The 16,291-nt window shown below is 42.9% G+C and overlaps 1 protein-coding gene across 1 annotated transcript in view; it reads left to right on the forward strand.

The window, feature by feature from the left end:
- LOC111968470 (calmin) overlaps positions 1-14,796 on the forward strand; it is a 48,523-nt gene extending 33,727 nt beyond the window's left edge. The window contains exons 4-13 of the mRNA XM_023994054.2: positions 177-260; positions 438-530; positions 658-851; positions 1,037-1,230; positions 1,527-1,609; positions 2,117-4,684; positions 7,324-7,511; positions 9,742-9,832; positions 9,985-10,043; positions 12,234-14,796. Coding sequence (XP_023849822.1) covers positions 177-260; positions 438-530; positions 658-851; positions 1,037-1,230; positions 1,527-1,609; positions 2,117-4,684; positions 7,324-7,511; positions 9,742-9,832; positions 9,985-10,043; positions 12,234-12,408 — 3,729 coding nt within the window. The 3' untranslated portion in view covers positions 12,409-14,796. The remainder of the gene's footprint in view (positions 1-176; positions 261-437; positions 531-657; positions 852-1,036; positions 1,231-1,526; positions 1,610-2,116; positions 4,685-7,323; positions 7,512-9,741; positions 9,833-9,984; positions 10,044-12,233) is intronic.
- The last annotated feature ends 1,495 nt before the right edge of the window (positions 14,797-16,291 follow it).

A 16,291-nucleotide genomic window follows, 5' to 3' on the forward strand; every position in this document is an offset into this window, starting at 1 on the left:
CCTATAGGCCCTGGTCAAAAGTAGTGCACAATGTAAGGGATAGGGTGCCATTTGGGAGGCAGCCCATGGCTATGCTAGATATGGAGAAGTTGTGTGTTAAAGATTGTGCTTGAGTTCGATTTCGGTGGCTAACAATTCACCCAGCTGTTTGTTGTATGGTCGGTGTCCTCCTCCAGCTTCATGGATGGAAACAGTCCTCACATCGTATCTTCAGACTGAACAACATCGCAAAGGTCCTCACCTTCCTAGAGGAAAGAAATGTGAGTATCACAGCCAATCACCAATGAATCACCTATTTAGGGAAGTGTCTAATAAACGTCCTGAAATTATAGAAGAAGGTTCAATTTTTTTCATATTGGGAGGAGCACCAGCACACCACTGTCTAAATATCCTGTTGATTGGTTGGATTGTTTACCTGGGTGTGTTTACCTGCACAGGTGAAGCTGGTCAGTATTGACGCTGCAGATGTCGCCGATGGCAACTCTTCCATCGTTCTCGGACTCATCTGGAATATTATCCTGTTTTTCCAGGTAAAATCTCTCTCTCTCTATACCGTCTCTTTCTTCTCTCTCCCCTCTTTCTCTCTCTCTCCCCTCTCTCTCTCTCTCTCAGATATTAAGTAATGAAATAAGTGCCTAGTCTTCCTCCTTCTCTCAGATCAAGGAGCTGACAGGGAACATTAAGAGCCAGTTCCCCTCGTCCTCCAGCCTCTCCTCGCTCCCCACCAGCTCCGACTCTGACACCTCCCACTCCAGCACGCCCTCCGATGAGAGGCCACGCTCCATCGCCATGAGGGATCATGGGAAAGCCATCAAGACGCTCCTGCAGTGGGTCCAGAGACGCACCAGGAAGTGAGTTGTGATTAGACAGCAATCATATGTCAAATTCATAAGAGACAAACTCACATATAGGATATGGTATTTGATGAACCTGTGAAAATTCGGTAATACATACACACAATTTTGAAAGTTTGACTGCAATCATGTTCAAGTGTTAGTGTCAGATGTTGCTGACTTGCCGAGTCTTGTCTTGTCAGGTATGGTGTGGCGGTGCAGGACTTTGGGAAGAGCTGGACCAGTGGGCTGGCCTTCCTGGCCGTCATTAAGTCTATTGACCCCAGCCTGGTGGACATGAGGAGAGCTCTGCTGAGGACAGCCAGGGAGAACCTAGAGGATGCCTTCAGGACAGCCCACTACAGCCTGGGCATACCCAGACTACTGGAACCAGAGGGTAAATTATTCAATTAAATTCAGTTAAATTCAAACCAATTCAATTAATTGAGACTTTATTCATTGCCACAAGGGGCAATTATGCTAGCCTGATCCCAGATCTGTTAGGGCTGTATAGCTAACTCCTATGGCCGTTGTCTTGCCAAAATAGTTGACATGACAACGGCCATAGCAGTTGACAAGACAGCATAAAGAGATCTGGGACTGGGCTACAATTATGTTGTACAATCAGAGAAGATTTACCACTAGTCGATCTTAAGTCCCTCTGTTATCATTCCCACATTTCCATCTCCACAGACGTGACCATTAACCCTCCAGATGAGCAGTCCATCATGACCTACGTGTCCCAGTTCCTGGAGCACTTCCCTGGGATGGAAGAGGTGAGAGAGACTGCATCCCAGGGGCTCAGGTCAAAACTAGTGCATTATATAGGGAATGCGGTGCCATTTGGAACACATTCAGTGTCTGCATAATATTCATCTCATGATCAATATATGATATATACAGTAGTTTATACAAACCACTAGATCAGGGGTGTCAAACAAACAAATGTTACCCCGCGGGCCCCATTCGGTCTTCACCGAGGTCTGGAGGGACGCACTTAAAATGTATTATGTTTCCCAAAAATGTTCCTTTATCCTTCGCTTTATCCTTCGCTTTTCGTTCCCCTGATTAGCTTTCGTTTCAATGGCTATTAGCAAGCTGGACAGAGTGTAGAGACTAAAAGTGTCGGTCTATTATGATTTCTACACAGCTTTGATTTGGTTTTTAGTCATTTCAATGTTGATTAAGATCGTACTTTTTTTTTTTTTTGGCTCGTGGGCTAGATATTTGACACCCCTGCAATAGATACACAAACCACAGATAACTCTCTTTCTCTCTCTCAGCCCCAGGAGAATGTATCTGATGTGATACAGAGGAGTGTGTCGTCAGGTAGACTCAGCTGTCGTGTCAACGACTCCTCCCACGACCTGAGGAATGGCGTTCACCGGAGTCGGGACCGAGAGAGGCCCTTTGTGGTCCGGAGAGACTTAGTCCAGCACCCGCCCAAAATCTTAATCTCCTCTGTCTCCGAGGAGCTCAAGTCCCCCACATCACCGCCCGTGGTGGAGCGCTCCCCGGTCAACGAAGGCTCGTCGGTAGGGACCACCCCCAGCCCTGTCTTCACCGTCTCCACCTCCAGCTCTCCGCAGCCCTCGTTTGTCAACTCGGTCATCGGCTCTGTGTCCTGTGACTCCCTGATCAGTGACTCTGTGATCGGTTCGCCAGACTCCTGTTGGGAGCGCCTGCCGAGCGAGGCAGTGACGCCAGATAGGTCTGTGGGGAGCCGTAGCGATGGGTCGCTATGTGACAGCGGGGTATCCTGGGACATCCCTCCCTCCACACGCCATGGGGTCACACCTGATCTGGAGGATCCGTTGCCGTCGGTTATGGGGCCAAAGGCAGGAAAGCCTCAGGACGAGGAACAGGAAGTGATGCCGGAGCTGTTAATCGACGAGGGGAACTACTCTTTTAGCTCAGTGGAGAGCACACAGTACAGGGATAATACACAACTAGAAGAGGATGGAGAGGGACGGAAGAAGAAAGAGAAGGAAGACGAGGAGGAGGCGTATACTTACATTCTGGAACTGGGTGAGGACAAGGCAGCCAAGCAGGAGCCTGATCAAAGAGAAGGAAAGAACATAACAGAGAGAACAGAAAGTGACTCAGAAGGAATAGACACAACTACACGTCAGAGTAATGGCGTCAACAAGGAGCAGGGGCGGCCATCTTTAGAGTTCTCTGACAAGCCTCAGCATACTGCCTCTGACCAGAACAGGGAGAGTGTGTGTGAGGGTGAGAGTGTGTGTGTGGGTGAGAGTGTGTGTGTGGGTGAGATAGGTGGAGCTGTGTATTCTCCTCAACACAAGGATATCAGCCGTTCACAGCAGGAGACCCCTGACCTGCATGAAAAGCCAAATCAGCAGGACGGTGTCCTGGAGAGGACAGACAGAGCATCAGAATGTGCCAAGAAGGAAACAGTGGAACCATCTACAGATTCCAGGAAGGCTGGAAACCCAGAGGAAGGGTTCGCTACGGAACGTTCTGATAAAGCAGAGGGTCAAAGTGATGTGACTGACAGAGGGGTGACGGAACACAGACCGACTACGTCACTGTCAGAGAGGGACAGAAATGGGGAGCGGTCCCAGGAGGAGTCAGAGGAAAGGCACAAGCAGGTCACAGAAGAGTCAGAAACACAAAAGAATATGAAGGACGTTCTGAACGGCCATATAGAGTCGCAGGAGAACACTACGACGCAGGCGGATGAGGTCACAGAGCAGTCACAACTGTATATGGAGATGGACCAGAGTCAGACCATCCAGGGGGGATCCTCAGAACCAGAAGAGGAGAGCCATACTGGGAAAAAGGACCCTGAATCTCTGTCTTGCACAGACAATCGGCAGAGCTCCACACTCCCAGCAGAGGACAGAGAGGATAGGACCCAGAGCCCAGAGAGAGAGGCAGAGGTTGGGGATGAAGACCCAGACCTGCGTGGGCCCCCTGAAGGTGGCTTGGTTGAAAAGCGTGAGACAGCCCCTTGTGGTGGAGATGCTAAAGTGAATGTTGTAGTTCCTGAGAAGAAGAGAGGGGCAGAAAATGGCCATGACAGGGTGGATGCTACTGGGTCTGGGGCCACAGACAACAGAGAGACAGTAGTGGAGGTCCCCCATCAGGGCACGCCAGTGTCCATTATCCCCTTGGACATGGTGTACTACCCCCACTATGATGTCCCCATCTCCCATGTCACTGAGGCCTTCCCTGGACTGGTCCTCACTGGGCCGGTTCCTCGCTCTCCTCCCTCAGACACACACACCAAGAACCAGTCTTTATCCCTACCGCCTGGTCAAGAGAGAGACATAGAAAAGGATGCAGAGGATCATACTGAGGGCAGTCATAGTGAGACAGAGGCCTCTACTGTTGAAGAGACAGGGGACAAAATGGCAGACACAGAAAAGAGTCAAACCAAGAGTGTCAATGTGGCCTATTCAGACAGTGAGAGGAGCAGTGCAATGGAGAAGCCTGAAAGTGAACCAATGGACTTGTTCCAAGCTGACATGAGTGGGGCCCTTGATCAGACAATGACATTGAGTGAGACTCTGGAGCCCATGGACCTGTTCTACCCGGATACAGATGACTGTGGTCCTGTAGAGGAACCAGAGAAGGACGTGGAGACATCGCCGTGGTCCTCTTCCTTCAGCAAGTCAGTAGAGACCTGGCCCTCAACCTTCAGTGTTGCAGCGCTACAACCAGCACCGTCCTCAGAACCAGAACCAGAGACACACACAGGCTCGCACACACATAGCCAGACAGAGACACATACAGAGACACACGCACACAGCAGTCCAGACTCACACATGAAAAGCCAACTGGATCAAGAAGATCTCAGAGAGGCAACAATGCAGAAGCAGGATAAGGTAAGCCAGTGTGTATGGACACAACAAGGACAGATCTGTGTATGTGTGTGTGTGAGCGCCTCCTGCATGCGTGTGTGTGTGTGTGTGTGCGTGCGTGCGTGCGTGCGTGCGTGTGTGTGTGTGTGTGTATACCAGGTGATCCAAACAACATCAGAGTGACGTGACATTTCACACATACACATAGGACAAGGTCACTGTCTCATTATATGCAATAATCTGTCTGCATGTGTTATTATCTGTTCATCCTTTTCTCTGGTTCTGTCTGACGTGTCTGTCTGGGCGTCTGATAATGTATGCATTGTTTTGGTGCTAGATGTTCTGCATACCAAGTCTTATTTAGCAGTCATTTTGTAAGCTGTGTTGACCAACCATGAATCATGAATCAATCATGAGAACATTACCCATGATTTAAAGGAGGGACATTGGAGCTAATGTTCAAGACAGTTAAAAAGAAAGTGTGATATTTTTTATCAAGTGCTTTGTGCTACTCTATATGACTACAAGGGCTGGGAATTGAAAGGGACGTCATGATTCGATATTATCGYGATACTTAGGTGCCGCCGATATGATATGTATTGCGATTCTCACGATTCTATATGTATTGCGATTCGATACTGCGATTGTATTGCAATTTGATGTTGCAAACATATTTCTCACTATATGTCTTCTGCAGAGATGATAAAGCATGATAAATGAGTTTTGATCAGTCAGGGAAATAAAAGGTGCTGAAAGCATGTTGGCTCACTATTTAAAAAGAAGATGAAGAACAAGCTATAGGATGAAAAATATTTGAGTTTTGGCACAGGTACAGCCGACCAGCGTTAGCTAATCCTACCTAGCAAAAACAAAGAAACAAACAAAAACATACATACACTAACGGTCAAAAGTTTTAGAACACCTACTTATTCAAGGGTTTTTCTTTATTTGTACTATTTTCTACATTGTAGAATAATAGTGACGACATCAAAACTATGAAATAACACATATGGGATCTTGTAGTAAACAAAAAGTGTAAAACAAATCAAAATATATTTTATATTTGAGATTCTTCAAATAGCCACCCTTTGCCTTTATGACAACTTTGCACACTCTTGGTATTCTCTCAACCAGCTTCACCTGGAATGCTTTTCCAACAGTCTTGAAGGAGTTCCCACATATGCTGAGCACTTGTTGGCTGCTTTTCCTTCACTCCGCGGTCCGATTCATCCCAAACCATTTCAATTTGGTTGAGGTCAGGGGATTGTGTAGGCCAGGTCATCTGATGCAGTACTCCATCACTCTCCTTCTTGGTAAAATAACCCTTACACAGCCTGGAGGTGTGTTGGGTCATTGTCCTGTTGAAAAACAAATGATAGTCCCACTAAGCACAAACCAGATGCTGTGATAGCTGTGCTGGTTAAGTGTGCCTTGAATTCTAAATAAATCACAGACAGTGTCACCAGCAAAGCACCCCCCACACCATAACACCTCCTACTCAATGCTTTACGGTGGGAAATACACATGCGGAGATCATCCGTTCACCTACTCAGTGTCTTACAAAGACACGGCAGTTGGAACCATAAATATAAAATTTGGACTCCAGACCAAAGGACAAATTTCCACCGGTCTAATGTCCTTTGCTCATGTTTCTTAACCCAAGAAAGTCTCTTCTTCTTATTGGTGTCCTTTAGTAGTGGTTTCTTTGCAGCAATTCGACCATGAAGGCCTGATTCACACAGTCTCTTCTGAACAGTTGATGTTGAGATGTGTCCGTTACTTGAACTCTGTGAAGCAATTATTTGGGCTGGTAACTCTAATGAACTTATCCTCTCCAGCAGAGGTAACTCTGGGTCTTCCATTCCTGTGGCGGTCTTCATGAGAGCCAGTTTCATCATAGCACTTGATGGTTTTTGCGACTACACTTGAAGAAACTTTCGAAGTTCTTGACATTTTCCGTATTGACTGACCTTCAGATCTTAAAGTAATGATGGACTGTCGTTTCTCTTTGATTATTTGAGCTGTTCTTGCCATAATATGGACTTGGTCTTTTACCAAATAGGGCTATCTTCTGTATATCACCCCTACCTTGTCACAACACAACTGATTGGCTCAAACGCATTAAGAAGGATAGAAATTCCACAAATTCACTTTTTAGAAGGCACACCTGTTAATTGAAATGCATTCCATGTGACTACCTCATCAAGCTGGTTGAGAGAATGCCAAGAGTGTGCAAAGCTGTCATATTTGAAGAATCTGAAATATAAAATAGATTTTGATTTATTTAACACTTTTTTTGGTTACTACATGATTTCATATGTGTTATTTCATAGTTTTGATGTCTTCAACTATTATTCTACAATGTAAAAAATAAATAAAGAAAAGCCCTTGAATGAGTAGGTGTTCTCAAATTTTGGACTGGTAGTGTGTATATATATATATATATAATTTTTTACAAATCAATACTTGGAGTCAAAGTTTCTATATCATTTTGTCCAAAATAATATTGTGATATCTAACTGTATCGATTTTCCACCATCACTGATGACTAGCCAGTAACCCTTTACCCCCACACCCACTACATCCATACCCTATTATCCTATCCAACAACCTCCACCTTCCCCTTACACTCTAAAGTAGTCCCCCCCCCAATGTGTCCCCAGGAGGTTGAAGTGAGAGGGGGCTCCAGGCTATCGGGCCCACAGGAATGGTGCTCCGTGCTGGGTGAGCAGACGGAGGGAGATGGGGGTGTGGTGGAGACCCACCGTGGAGCTGCTGAGAGCAGTGATCTCACCAGGACTGATGAGGAGAAGCCTGCCTCTGCTGCCAGAGAAAACAATGAGACCATGAGGTAGGATACTATTCTTAGGTCCCTGGTACAGCTGGGCTGTGTCTGAAATGGCACCCTATTCCCTTTATAGTGCACTACTATGGGCTCTGGTCAAAAGTAGTGCACTGCATAGGGAAAAGGGTACCATTTGGGCCACTGCCTGAGAAACACCGCACAGAACATTATTTTGGGGGAAAGCAATGTTAAGCAGCGAAAGACATGACTTCAGAACTGGGCCTCCCAGTTTGATAGAGCAAAATGCCTTAAATTTACTCAATGAAATGTGTTTAGATCTGGCTAGTTATTGAACTTGGAAGCTAATTTCCTCTCCACTAACATTAAGAGGCTCTAAGCAATTCAAATTACATAATGACATACAGTGCATTCGGAAACCTTTTCCACATTTTGTTACTTTACAGCCTTATTCTGAAATGAATAAAGTAATTTTTTCCCCTCATCCATCTACACACAATAACCCATAATGACAATGCAAAAACAGGTTTTTAGAAATTTTAGCAAATGTATAAAAAATAAAAACGGAAATATCAAATTTACATACGTTTTCAGACTTTGTTGAAGCGCCATTGGCAGCGATTACAGCCTCAAGTCTTCTTGGGTATGACTCTACAAGCTTGACACACCTTTATTTGGGGAGTTTCTCCCATTCTTCTCTGCAGATTCTCTCAAGCTCTGTCAAGTTGAATGGGGAGCGTCGCTGCACACCTATTTTCAGGTTTCTCCAGAGTCCGGGCTCTGGCTGGGCCACTCAATGACATTCAGAGACTTGTCCCGAAACCACTCTTGCATTGTCTTGGCTGTGTGCTTAGGGTCATTGTCCTGTTGGAAGGTGAACCTTCGCCCCAGTCTGAGGTCCTGAGGGCTCTGCAGCAGGTTTCCATCAAGGATCTCTCTGTACTTTGCTCCGTTCATATTTCCCTCTATCCCTACTAGTCTCCCAGTCCCTGCCACTTAAAAACATCCAACCAGCATGATGATGCCACCACCATGCTTCACCGTACGGATGGTGCCAGGTTTCCTCCAGACGTGACGCTTGGCATTCAGGCCAAAGAGTTCAATCTTGGTTTCATCAGACCAGATAATCTTGTTTTTCATGGTCTGAGAGTCTTTAGGTGCCTTTTGGAAAACTCCAAGCAGGCTGTCATGTGCCTTTTTCTGAAGAGTGTCTTCCGTCTGGCCACTCTACCATAAAGGCCTGATTGTTGCAGAGATGGTTGTCCTTCTGGAAGGTCCCCACATCTCCACAGATGAACTCTGGAGCTCTGCCAGAGTGACCATCAGGTTCTTGGTCACCTCCCTGACCAAGGCCCTTCTCCCCCGATTGCTCAGTTTGGCCGGACGGCCAGCTCTATAGCTCACCATTTTAGAATAATGGAAGCCACTGTGTTCTTGGGGACCTTCAATGCTGCAGACATGTTTTGGTACCCTTCTCCAGATCTGTGCCTCGACACAATCCTGTCTTGGAGCTCTACAGACAATTCCTTTGACATCATGGCTTTTGGTTTTTGCTCTGACATACACTGTCAACTGTGGGACCTTATATAAACTGGTGTGTGCCTTTCCAAATCATGTCCAGTCAATTGAATTTACCACAGATGGACCCCAATCAAGTTGTACAAACATCTCAAGGATGATAAATGGAAGCAGGATGCACATGAGCTCAATTTCAAGTCTCATAGCAAAGGGTCTGAATACTTATGTAAATAAGGTACTTCTGTTTTTTCCCAAAAATGTCTAAAAACCAGTTTTCGTTTTGTCATTATGGGGTATTGGGTTGCCGAGGAAAAAATAGAATTTAATACATTTTAGAATAAGGCTGTAACGTAACAAAATGTGGAAAAAGTCATGGGGTCTGAATACTTTCTGAATGCACTGTAATTCAATTATATAATTTATGCTGATGATGACTGATTCTGAAGTGTTTTATTGCAATAATAGTGGCTTTTTTCTCTCCGCTTTAATGAGTAAGATGAACAGTATGTTAGTCACTGTGTAAATAATAGCTAACGAGATGTTTTCTTTGTTCTGAATGATAGTGTTCGCACATTTTTTATCTAGTAGAAACATAAATATAGCGCTCTGTCTCTCTCTCTCTCTCTCTCTCTGTCTGTCTGTCTGTCTGTCTGTCTGTCTGTCTGTCTGTCTGTCTGTCTGTCTGTCTGTCTGTCTGTCTGTCTGTCTGTCTGTCTGTCTCTCGCTGTCTCGCTTTGTCTGTCTGTCTCTCTTTGAACAGGAGGGAAGGTGACAGTGATGGAACCACAGATGAACAGTGTTCTATGTGTTCCACACCACTCCACCAGAGGAAGGTGGTTGGCTCTAATGAGGTTTGTTGCAAAACATTTCAGATATTTAGGAACTGTCATTATTTCCTATGTAAGTATTTTACCATAAGATGAGCCTTACAAAACAATACCTGTGCATTTATCATCCTCACTCATGTTTTTGGGATTGTAATACGTATCCCTCTGTCCCGTAGAAGGACAATCAGAAGAATGGAGCAGCCAGCCGAACTCACAGTACCAAGTCTGACACCAGGTAAGAATATGAGTCAGTAGGCCTCTTGCCCCAAAGGGCAGGGTGCAGCATGACTGTTATACAGTTATAACTTCTTATGTTCAAAACAGAGGTTTGTTGCACGAACCGTTTCTCTCTTGCTCCCTTGTCTGAGCGCTCTTGCTCACTTGTCTGAGCGTAAGTCACCGGGTGGGGCTATCTTGTAGTTGCCGTGACAACCCTCCTGTATGAGTGTTGAGGTGAGGCATCGTGGGAATCAGAGACACACAATATTCGACTGATACCATCACCCCTATGGGGCACAGCTTGGCTGGTGTTGTAATTGTGTGAAACATTTACATCATTACATCATCTATAGCCGTCTGGGGAGGGAGATGCCATACAGATAGTCTACGTCCTAAATGACACCCTATCTCCCTTTATAGTACACTACTTTTGACCAGGGCCCATAGGGTGCCATTTAGGTCACAGCCATAGAGATAAAGATACCCAGCTGTCTGTAGCTCAGGAACAAAGATGTTGTCTTAGTAGTTATTAGGAGGACCAGGAGGAAATCTGACCAAGAAAAACATCAGGTGCTAGTTGTATGAAGGGTATAACGAGGGCCCATAGTTTTTCCTGGTCGTGTCAAAATTCCCGTACCTAGTTACAGTATTAGTATGAGACAAACCTTGTTCCATATCTCTTTTTGCTCTTGCAAACTCCATTGCTCATGACAATGAGTGACAAGGAGTTGGCATTATAGCACAAGCAGACTGGCATTCAGCCTATCCCAGACATAGTTCAATTATTAGTATCAGAAAGCTATTCAACATGAAAACATCTCTTCAGTCTGGAGAAATTAAATCCATCCTGGGCTTTTGTTTTGGTGTCACTAGAGAAGCCTAACATATAACAGTTTTTTGTATTCAAAATTTTTATTCAACCTTTGACCCATTATACCCTGAATTGTAGCTGTTTATGTTGACATTATCTCTTCCCAGCTAGCACATAACGTTCTCAGAACCATATGTTTCGTAGAGCTTGGTGAGAGCATGGTTGTCCTATGATTATTTTGCATCTAACCTTCTCACAACATTCTGGGAATGTTGCAGGATAGCCAGCTAGCGCATAAAATTCTGAGATCCATATGTTTCTTAGGTGGGAATTTCAGTACCTAAGCCTAACGTTTCACACAGGTTTACTCATGGTTCTATATAATGTTCTCAGAACGTTCAGAGAATGTTAAGAAACAATGTTCTTCTGTGGGAATTTCAGTACTTCCGCATAGCGTATTCTGCACCTTTCCTCATGGTTCTATTTAAAGTCATGTTCTCAGAATGTTAAGAAAACTTTCCATAAAAAAACACAAGAAAACAGTAGTAACGTTCAAAGAACGTTCTAAGAATGTTATTTAAAAACATATACATTCCGTTCGCAGCGTCAACAATACTCTCTTTAGCCTATCTTGGTAAGTGTGTTCAGGTGTGTTGGCCGCGCCCACTAATTGGCCACACATAATCTTAATGAGTGTTTGTTTCCTTGGAAATGGGGTCCGCTTGAATAGACTACAATGAACAGCTTTGTATGAGTTAAAAAACCATGGCACGCTAGCTCCATCCTGGTGGCGCAATGAACATTGACATAGAACAGAAGATCATAGGTTCAGAATCTCACTGATGCCATGGCACAATAAAAAAATACATGTGTTTGCATGATTAATGCCTAAGCAAATTAATTTCCAGGTGTCCTATCTGTGTTGGAGTTCCAAACAGTTAACCTAAGCTATCAGTATTATTAAAAGTCTTATTGAAACATGTTCTCAGAACATTATTTCATTGCCTTCAAATAACCTATTATTTCCGTTCTCAGAAGGTTAGTTAACCTCCTAGGAAAAATTTCAGAGAACCATAGTAGAATGTTTTCAGAACCTCCCTGCAACCTAAAAACTCAAGTTCCCAGAACAGGCAAAGTGGAAACCAAAAATGTACATTCACACAATTTCCAAGGAACCAAATGTGTTAGCTGGGTTTAAAGTCTGTTTGGTTCTGTCGACCTTCTGCTGAACCCGGTTTTCTCTCTCTCTCTGCGAGTGTGTGTGTGTGTGTGTGTGTGTGTGTGTGTGTGTGTGTGTGTGTGTGTGTGTGTGTGTGTGTGTGTGTGTGTGTGTGTGTGTGTGTGTGTGTGTGTGTGTGTGTGTGTGTGTGTGTGTGTGTGTGTGTGTGTGTGTAGCTGGAGGGAGATGAGACTCTACTTCGTTGACAGAGTACTACATTCTCCTACTGCTGTGGCTGCTCCTCTACTGCCTGTTGGTGTTGCCACAGATCGACTACAGGAACCTGCCAAGCCTTCTGCTCAACCTGGGAAAATGAATACACACACATACTGCGACACATGTACATACTGATACACACATCACAAACATGTCACACACACACGACACATACACACGCACACAACACTTTTTTTTTTATTCCAGAATAATTTATAAAGCTGTTTAGATATTCTGCTCATTGTCTTGCATTGATGTGGCTTGCATTGATATGCTTAAAATTGTAAAGACAAACCTATAACTTTGTATGTTTTTCTGAGTTTATTGATGTACAAAGAAAGAAGCACTCTGAGGGCTATTTAATCCGTAGCGCTGAAGAGCTGCTTTATAGCGCGATTGACAGTTAAAGTCAATGTTCCCGCGGTCGCGGAGACTGCATTCACGGTAAATGCTGCATATGTCGGTTCAATCGGAAATTACCTTTACATTTTTACGCGGATCTTCAGCGATACTTTGGCGCTACGGATTGAATCCAGCCCTAAGAATGTAGGATTGTACGGTGCACAATTATATATTGTTTGTTGTTGTAGGTATACAGTTCAGGAAGCTTTGCAGTTGCCCATTTACATAAATGGCAATTTGGTGAGTGGAATAACAGGTATGTTTCAGAAACATCCCTGATGTCCTTTTTGATTTTACATGGAATTTGATAAGAGAAAGTGTGGCCAATGAGTTATGCAGAAATATTTACACATTTAAGATGATGCACAACCTCCATTGAGCGATTAACTTATTAAGGTCCTGCATTCTCTTGAAGGGACTTGTCTTACAAGCTCAGTGGATTCTGCAGAGGCTTGGGAGTGTGTCAGTTGCACTTTTGAACCAGAGTATGTGAACTGCCAAAGATACAGTGTTTGGAATGCTGGATAGAAAATACAAAACTAATTCACCATCAGCAAATTATGAAATATAAGTTTAACACAGTTGAAATAGTTTTGAAGTGACAATATTGATTTACTAATAATGTTGGTTTTATTTTAATAATATTTTAAGAATGCTGGAGTAAATGTCTATGGATCAGTTGAAAATACAGTATATGAATGGATTTTTAAAGTGTGATTATTAATTTCTTTATTAAATGCTATGTTTGTATGCCTGTGGGTTGTTTTTTAAACTGCTGTTATTGATTCAGCCGTGCTTGAACTTGTTAGAGCCCTTCAATAAAAAGAGAATGCTTTATGATTAAATGTTTATTTATAAAATACCATTTTTTAACAACATCTGTAATTAAGTACAGTACTATCATCATTTTATGTTGTTGCATTTTTTATAATTTTAATCGGCTTAGTTTACAGCCACCTAAATCTTCGATATAATTCCCCTAACAACAAGCACAGAATTCCTACACATGGATAAACCAAACTGGATTTATAAAGTGTGTGTAGTTATGTGCAAAAGCCATACTTTACATGACTTCATGTCCAGCAGCTGTCCATATGAATTCTGTTTAAATAGATTGCCTATACAGACACTGCATATGTTAATGAGATCTATATCTGCATGATTATGCCCAAGGGACACAATACATACTGCCTATCTAATTGTGAATGAAGTGACCTAGTACGGCCTCAGAGAGGTCATCTTGCTTTTGTATTGGAACCCATTCTGTTCAAAAGCACCAGTCAATTGCAACGGGTCGTTCCACGAAAAGTGTGCCTTTGGCTTCCCTTTGATATTTTAAGTAGAAATTGTGCACCAATATTGCATTTTAAAAGCCTGTTATGTTAAATGAAGTGCAGCATTTTGGCATGTCATTCCATGAGCCCTCTAACTTCTAGGGAAGATTTTAACCCACTTAACCCCAACATTTCTCCAAGTTTTCACCATCATTGTAAAGCCCTAGTTATTTAGTTTCTTTGACCAAGTCCTTTCTGAAGATGATTATTTAGTTCATGTGATTAGTAATTCATTTACGTCTGTCCCTCATTTGAAGGTCAACCCTGTTACGTGAACTGAACTCTCATTTTAATATGGTGAAACTATTCATAAGAATAAAATAAAAATCTAAAGAAACATTAAACACCTAATAGTGAAATCATAGTGTAAAAGCAGAGGAGCTAGTTCTACTCTTTCTGGCCAGTTTCTGTTGTGTTGTGGTGGAAAAATGAGCGGGTTGAGCATGAAACGTCAACCCTGTTACCCATAGATAGGCAGGCTAGAAATGTTTTAAGAATTAAACATGTTTTTGTGATGCTTGCATTCAATTGTCACTCCCTGTAGCTTCTATTCTCCCTGTCACAGGGAGATGTATCGTCAACCCTGTTACTTTATTTGGCACTTAATAGGCACTTACTATAGTCGTTTTTTTTATTCAACCTCTTGAGATAGGAACACTTTTTTTATGAAGCTCTTTATGACAAGAATGTTCAAATGAGGTGAAATCTAAAGTTACTTTTTGAGGAACTTACACTTCTCAAATGGCACTGAATTGGTGGAATGACCCAATAAATTACATGTTTTGCCCTTTGTTGTATCATTTATTTGATTGGTTAATCCAGATTGATTTCATGCCTGATGCATGAGTAGTAGTTACAACTCACAGAATTTTGTTCTAGTTTATGGTGAGTATTCCCATTTGGAGATATGGTTTGGGAAACATTATAAACATTAGCCCCTGAAGTAAGAAATATTATATAACTGACTGGGTAAAACGACAAGTACCCTACAGTGCCTAGTGCCTTATAGCACATTTCCTGAGTCCTTTTTGTTAGTAACTATAGTCAGAGTTAATCTGGGATGATTTATAAATCATTTTCGGTTCACACTAATGTTGTAAGATAAATTGCCAAAATGCCATAGTCTACTGTATGCCACGGTTGCAGGAAATGATCCAGGGCCATAATAATCTAATCAAATTGTATTTGTCACATGCTTCGTAAACAACGGGTGTAGATTAACAGGGAAATGCTTACTTACGGGCCCTTCTCAACAATGCAGAGAGAAATACAGAAAAATAATAACATGAGGAATAAATACACAATGAGTAATGATAACTTGGCTGTATACTGTACACGGGTTGCCAGTACTGACTTGATGTGCAGGAGTATGAGGTAATTGAGGTAGATACTGTATGTATATATAGATAGGGGTAAAGTGATTAGGCAACAGAATTGATAATAAACAGTAGTGGCAGTGTATGTGATTTAGTTAGTGTAAAAGGGGGTCAATGTGGATATTCTAAGTAGCAACAGTTGTAGTCGGAAGTTTACATACACCTTAGCCACATACATTTAAACTCAGTTTTTCACAATTCCTGATATTTAATCCTAGTAAAAAATCCCTGTCTTAGGTCAGTTAGTATCACCACTTTATTTTAAGAATGTGAAATGCCAGAATAATAGTAGATTTATTTCAGCTTTCATTTCTTTCATCACATTCCCAGTGGATCAGAAGTTTACATACACTCAATTAGTATTTGGTAGCATTGCCTTTAAATTGTTTAACTTGGGTCAAACGTTTCGGGTAGCCTACCACAAGCTTCCCACAATAAGTTGGGTGAATTTTGGCCCATTCCTCCTAACAGAGCTGGTGTAACTGAGTCAGGTTTAGTGGCCTCCTTGCTTGCACACGCTTTTTCAGTTCTGCCCACAAATGTTATATGGGATTGATGTTAGGGCTTTGTGATGACCACTCCAATACCTTGACTTTGTTGTCCTTAAACCATTTTGCCACAACTTTGCCTCCAAACATAATGATGGTCATTATGGCCAAACAGTTATATTTTTGTTTCATCAGACCAGAGGACATTTCTCCAAAAAGTACGATCTTTGTCCCCATGTGCAGTTCCAAACCGTAATCTGGCTTTTTTATGGCGGTTTTGGAGCAGTGGCTTCTTCCTTGCTGAGAGGCCTTTCAGGTTATGTCGATATAGGACTCTTTTTACTGTGGATATAGATACTTTTGTACCTGTTTCCTCCAGCATCTTCACAAGGTCCTTTGCTGTTGTTCTGGGGTTGAT

Source organism: Salvelinus sp. IW2-2015, linkage group LG9 (assembly GCF_002910315.2).
Source record: "Salvelinus sp. IW2-2015 linkage group LG9, ASM291031v2, whole genome shotgun sequence".
Classification (NCBI taxonomy): Eukaryota; Metazoa; Chordata; class Actinopteri; order Salmoniformes; family Salmonidae; genus Salvelinus; species Salvelinus sp. IW2-2015.